The 5,679-nt window shown below is 65.2% G+C and overlaps 1 protein-coding gene across 1 annotated transcript in view; it reads right to left on the reverse strand.

Annotated features, from left to right (window-relative positions):
* The window catches only part of CTSD (cathepsin D), a 7,700-nt gene extending 2,460 nt beyond the window's left edge, over positions 1-5,240 (reverse strand). The window contains exons 1-5 of the mRNA XM_027868703.1: positions 5,134-5,240; positions 3,594-3,747; positions 2,165-2,288; positions 1,434-1,552; positions 68-300 (exon numbers count right to left, since the gene is read on the reverse strand). Of these exons, the coding sequence (XP_027724504.1) occupies positions 68-300; positions 1,434-1,552; positions 2,165-2,288; positions 3,594-3,747; positions 5,134-5,210 (707 nt within the window). The 5' untranslated portion in view covers positions 5,211-5,240. The remainder of the gene's footprint in view (positions 1-67; positions 301-1,433; positions 1,553-2,164; positions 2,289-3,593; positions 3,748-5,133) is intronic.
* Positions 5,241-5,679: the final 439 nt, after the last annotated feature.

Genomic DNA, 5,679 nt, shown 5'->3' on the forward strand with positions numbered 1-5,679 from the left:
GAGGACCCCCTCCAACATGAGCCTTGAGGGGCCAGGGAATGAAGGGGGCCCAGGGACCGCCCCTCACCTGTTCAGGTAGAAGGAAAACACATTCTTCTCCAGCAGCTTCTGATCCATGAGGTTGTCAAAGACCGGCACCACGGAGTCCACGGAGATGCGGGGGAAGGCCATGCCCAGGATGCCGTCAAACTTGGCAGCGATGAAGGTGACGCCGGGCTGCTTGGTGGCTTCTCCGAACGTCTGCTTCTTCACCTTCAGACAGCCGCTTTCCCCGTCTTTCCCATCCACGGAATAGGGGAGCTGTGGGGCAGAGAAACGTGGACAGCTGAGTCCTCCCCCGGGGCCTCAGTCTCCTCATCTGCAAATGGGCACGAGCAGCCCCTCCCTGACCCTCTGCCTGGACAAAGCACGCTGCCAAGTCGGACCGGGGAGGGGGTCTGCCCAGCTCCCCAGCCACAGAGACCCGGGCCTCTGCTTGACCACCAAGGCTGACTTTGGGCAAGGAAGGGAATTCTGTCTCCCCTGACTCGGTGAGGAGCGGATCACCAAGCCTGAGCCGAGAGGCATCGGCCGGGACCTCAGCTTCCTCATCTGTAAAGTGGGGACGCTGAGCCCTCCTCCAGGGCAGGGGGAGCCCCCAAAGGGGTCGGAGGCAGAAACCCGAGCCCTCCCAGGCCACAGCCCGAAGGCACAGGAAGCCGAGGGGCCAGCACGGGGTAGGATGTGCAGGGAAGTTTCTGTAGAAGGCTTGCTGCACTTAAGGGCCGGGCGCCAAGGCCCTCCATCGCTCCATCACAAGCCACGCCACGGCTTCCGACACCTGCCGTGCGGCTTACCGGGAGCACCTCCTTCTACGGACAGGAGAAACTGAGGGCGAGGTGGGGGTCGAACCCAGGTCACAGACCCCAGACGCAGCCGGGGCCAAACACCGCTCCAGCGCAGGCGCCTTCGCGAGTCTCCTCGTCCCTCCCCCCCAACCTTAGACTGACCCCTTTCTTCCCAGACCGGAGCAGTTGTGTGCCCTCCCACGCCCTCCCATCCCTGTGGGCATGAGAACAGAAGGCAGCCAGCCGCAGGCGAAGGAGGGATTACCCGGGCACACTCAGAGAGCTGGTCACTGGGGCAAAAGGGGAAACTGAGCCACATGAGGCCTGGCCGTCTGCTCTTCCAGCCCTCGAGGGGGGCACGGGGCAAACCCTCATTTTACAGGGGGAGAAACAGAGGCCCAGATGCACAGTGGGCTAGAAGGGACGGCAGCCCCTGAGCTGAGATCGCCTAGGGTCCCCTCTCAGACGACCCCGCCCCCGAGGCGGGTGGCCACCCCCTGCGATCACGGGGCTTCCACCACCCCCTACCGGTCTAGTCTGCTCCACAGGTCCTTCCTCCTCCCTCTCCGGCCCTGGGGCCTCGCCCCCACCCTGCCCCAGACTTACCGTGACCGTGTCCTCACTCAGGTAGCCTGAGAGGCTCCCCGAGCCGTAGTGGATGGCAAAGTCGGTACCGTTCTTCACATAAGTGCTGGACTGCTTGCCGTTGTATTTGTGGTGAATCCCTGCAGAGTGGGGGCCAGAGGAGCCTTACTCCGGGGCCCCTCCCCGCCTCCTCAGGTGACCTCGTGAAGCCCACCAATCAAGCCTGCTCCCATTGGGGAGGGGCTGGAACAGACGACGCCCGCTCCCGCTCCCCCGCTCCCCTCTGCCTCCTGGGGCCGGCCTAGAAGCCACCTCCCGGACAGACAGCCTGGCAGGGCTGCAGGTCTGGGTGAAAGGTGGGGCCTGGGGAGTCAAGAATAGGTTCACCCGGAACCCTACTCTCCCCCAGGGCAGGGAGCCGTCCCCGGAGAACAGGCCTTGTCTGGGGGGCCGGGGGAGGGCAGGCCACAGAGGCCACCCCCAGCCCCCCAGTCCTGCCTCCAAGTCGGCCTGGACTGATCACAGAGGGGAGGCAGGGCCAGGCCAAAGGCCCAGGTCCCTCTCCTTGGCCTTGCAGTCAGGACCAAACCTGGCCTCCCAACAGCCCTGTCCCAAGCCGGGGGCAGCGCCTGTGACCCGGATGTCTTTGGGAGGGGGCTGCCACGGTGCAGGGCCTGGGGCAGCTCGAGACCCCAAGGAGCCTTAAGGGTTCTCTGGGGGCTGGCCAGGGCAGGGATGGTCTGGGTACTCACAGCAGGCAATGTCCCACATGCTGCAGTGGATGGACGGCACCCACAGGTTGGAGGAACCCGTGTCAAAGACGACAGTGAATTCCTGGGGCGGGGTTCCAATGCCGATGGCTCCGTAGTACTGAGCCTGAAGGATGGGGAAGGGAAACTGAGTCAGAGCCTCGGGAAGAACCAGAGGCTCCTCCAGAGCTCCTGGGGGGGGCAGGGGAGAAGGGAGCGTGTCATGGGGTCTGACAGGAGGAACAGCTGGAGATAAAGCAGTAAGGTCTCCTGAGAGGGAGGGAAGGGGGGGAAGGAGGGAGGGGGGAGGAAAAGGGGGGGGAGGGGGGGGAGACAAAGGAGGGAAGGGGGAGGGAGGGGAGATGGGGGAAGAAAGGAGAGAGGAAGGAGGGGAGAGGAAAGGAGAAAAGGAGCGAGGGGGAAAGGGGCAAAGAGGGAAGGAGCAGAGGAGGGAGTCAGGACCCTGATCAAAGAAGGAAGTGGTGATAATGACCCCAATACACAGATGGGAATGTTAAGACCACAGGGTGAAGTGAAAGCATCATAGATTTAGAGCGGGCATTGCTCCTGGGTGCAATGCTTTAATTCACAGATGAGGAGCAAAGCCCAGAGGTGAGGGGACTTGTCCAGGGCCACACAGTTCACAAGGGTCTGAGGCAGGTGTCTGCCCTTCGAGTCCAGTACTCTACCCACTGGGCCGCCAAGCGGCCCTCCAACCCTCCTGCCTCCAGGGCTCCAGGTCTAGGCACCCAGACAAGGCGTGAGGAGGGCACAGTGGGTAAGGAGAGAGCCCCAAGCCAGAGACCTCCACTGCCCTTGGGCACCTAACTTGCCCCTCTGGGCCTCAGCTTCCCCATCTGTCAAGCCCAGTGAGTCAGCTAGTGGGGAAGGAGCTTGGCTGGTTGTGGGCAAAGGGCTGCCCATGCTGTTCAGTCCAGCCAAAGGAGGCCCCTCTGGGTCAAGAGATGAGAAAGAAGCAATGGGCAGACCCCCAGGATGGACGTCCTGCCAGCCGCAGCATGGTGGCCGAGCCATGGAGCACGTGGGGGGGGGGGGGGGGCCAGGCATCTCAGCAGCTGATCTAAGCACGTGCCTGCATGACCCAAGAGGGCCAAGGGTGGGGGCCCTCCCCCCTTTCCCCCAGAAGCCCCTGTGCTGTGCTAATGACCCTCCTGGGGCATGAAGCCACTGGTCTTCTCCAGGCAGCTGGGCAGCCCAGGGGCACCTGGTCAGGAAGACCCTGGGCAAGTCACTTAAACGCTCCCTGCCTCAGTTTCCTCCCAAGTAAAATGAGTAAGAGCACCCACCTCCCAGAGACGTTGTGGGGACCCCGCTCACTGGGGGCTGGGAGGCCACCCCACAAGCCTGGCCGGCGCGTCCCCCCTGCCCACCCCAGGGAAGGAAGGCCAGGGAGGTCACAGTCTCTACTCACATCCATGTAGTTTTTGAGCATCTCTGGGATGGGGCCTCCAGAGACAGGAAGGCTCCCCAGCGCATACTTGGAGAGGGGCTCCCTGGCCAGCTGCACGGGCCTGCCTGCCTCCCTCAGGGTCTGGCGGACGGACTTGAATTTGTGCAGGGGGATTCTAGGGGAAAGGGGAGGGAGGCCTGGTTAGAACAAGTCCTGGGCGCCTGGCCCGGCCTTCGAGCCCCTTCCTGGATGCGCACCTGCATGCGCACCCAGGGCCCAGCCCCGGCCCCACCCCCAACAGTCAACCTGGGCAACATGACCTTGGCAGCCTGGCCGGGGCCACTCCCTGCAGCTCCGAGAGGGAAGGGGGTCAGGCCCGAGGCCACTGCCCCACCATCAGGCTGCATTCCCGGGACACAGAGCACCCCTCAAGGTCGCCGGGCTGGGACTCGGGCCAAGGGAGGCCCTGCACTCCCACCCTGGCCTTTTCCAGAAGGCAGCTCAGACCAGAAGTCTGGCCCAGGGAAGTTGGAGAATTCCTCCCCTACCTCCCCACCTGCTCAGGCCCCTGCCCCAGGAACAGGTGGGTGGAGGAGCCTTCTCACTGGGGCCACAGGACGAGGAGTTGTCCCACTGTTCAGAGTGGGACAACTGAGGCTCAGAGAAAACAGGCGAGGCCTGTCTCCCGGTCCTCAGGCCTCAGTTTCCCCCCGGGAGCCCACTTCCAGCTCTGGCGCCCTGTGTGCAGGGCCTCCCTGAGAGCAGCCCAGGAGGTGGGCAGGGCCAGCTTCTCCCCATTTTATAGGGGAACAGGAGGAGGCTCTGTACCAGGCAGGGGTAAGCCTGAGGTCACCCAACGGATCAGAACAGAGCCTGGGAGGCCAAGGCCGGCCACCTCCTTCCACAGAGGGAGCAGACGACGGGCCCCAAGTCGAGCAGGGAGTGGGGGGGCCAACCTGCTCCTAGGGAACGTGTGTTTATCAGGCACCCACAGGTGCTGGTCGCTTCGCACTTTACAGCAACCCTTGGGTGGGCCTCAGAGAGAAAGGGAGGCCCCGAGGGCTGCCCGCCAGCAAGGGCGGGCACATGATCTGTGCCAGGGTTGCCCAGATAAGCGTCTGGGGTGGGAACTGGCCTGCCCTGCCCCGCCCAGGCTGGCCCCGGCTAACACTCCACTGGACAGAGAAGGAAACTGAGGCCCAGGGAGAGAAAGGGAGGAGCTGGGCTAAAGTGGCCCAAGGCCCCCCAAGCTGGGCCACCTCTCCCACCCCAGCAAGGGCTCAGCAGAGTGGTCGTGTCCTGGGCGGGGGTCTGTAAATGACATCTGTGGGCCCCTCCTTTCTGGGGAACCCTCCCCTCTACCAGAGGCCTGGGGATGAGGGAGGGGCCTGCAGCGGGGGAGGGGGGAGGCCAGAGCTGTCCCTCCCTAGTCTGCAAGCCTGAGTCTGGGTCCGAGGGGGCACGCAGAGCTGTGCCTGGTCTGCAAGCCTGGGTCCGGATCCGAGGGGGCACGCAGAGCTGTCCCCCCCTAGCCTCCAAGCCCGGTCCGAGGGACGCTCACCTGATGAGGGCGCTGGCGGGCTCCAGGAGGGCGCACAGCAGGAGGGCGCGCAGGAGACACAGCCTGGAGGGCTGCATGGCTGCGGCGGCGGGGCTGGGGGCGCGGGCGCTGCTGCTGCTGGGCCCGGGGCTGGCAGGCGATGACGGAGCAGTCCCGCACTCGGCTTCTGGGTCAGCTGATGCCCGGATAGGTTTCGGCAGTCACGTGCCCGCCGAGCCGGCCTTAATCCGCGCGCGTCGGGCGGGGCTAGCGGAGAGGGCAGGCCCGGAGGCGGGGCCGGAGAGAGACACGCACGCGCGCACCGCACACCCACGCGGAAAAGACTCCCCGACCCCCCAGGACGCCCCGCTGGGCACCCACCCGCCCCCCCCGGCCGGGGTTCCGAGTTCCCCCCTCCCCCCCCCCCCCGTCCTCCGTCCCTGAGGGCGGGGCCATAGTATGATTAACCAACAAATGCTGCCCGACCCACGGGTGGACGCTCTCGCGTGGGGAAGGGAGGAGTGGGCCAGGCCTCCGCTCAGCGACCCCTGCCCCGAATCCGGGGCG

The sequence above is a fragment of the Vombatus ursinus genome, unplaced genomic scaffold (genome assembly GCF_900497805.2).
Source record: "Vombatus ursinus unplaced genomic scaffold, bare-nosed wombat genome assembly UNPS02014790.1, whole genome shotgun sequence".
Classification (NCBI taxonomy): Eukaryota; Metazoa; Chordata; class Mammalia; order Diprotodontia; family Vombatidae; genus Vombatus; species Vombatus ursinus.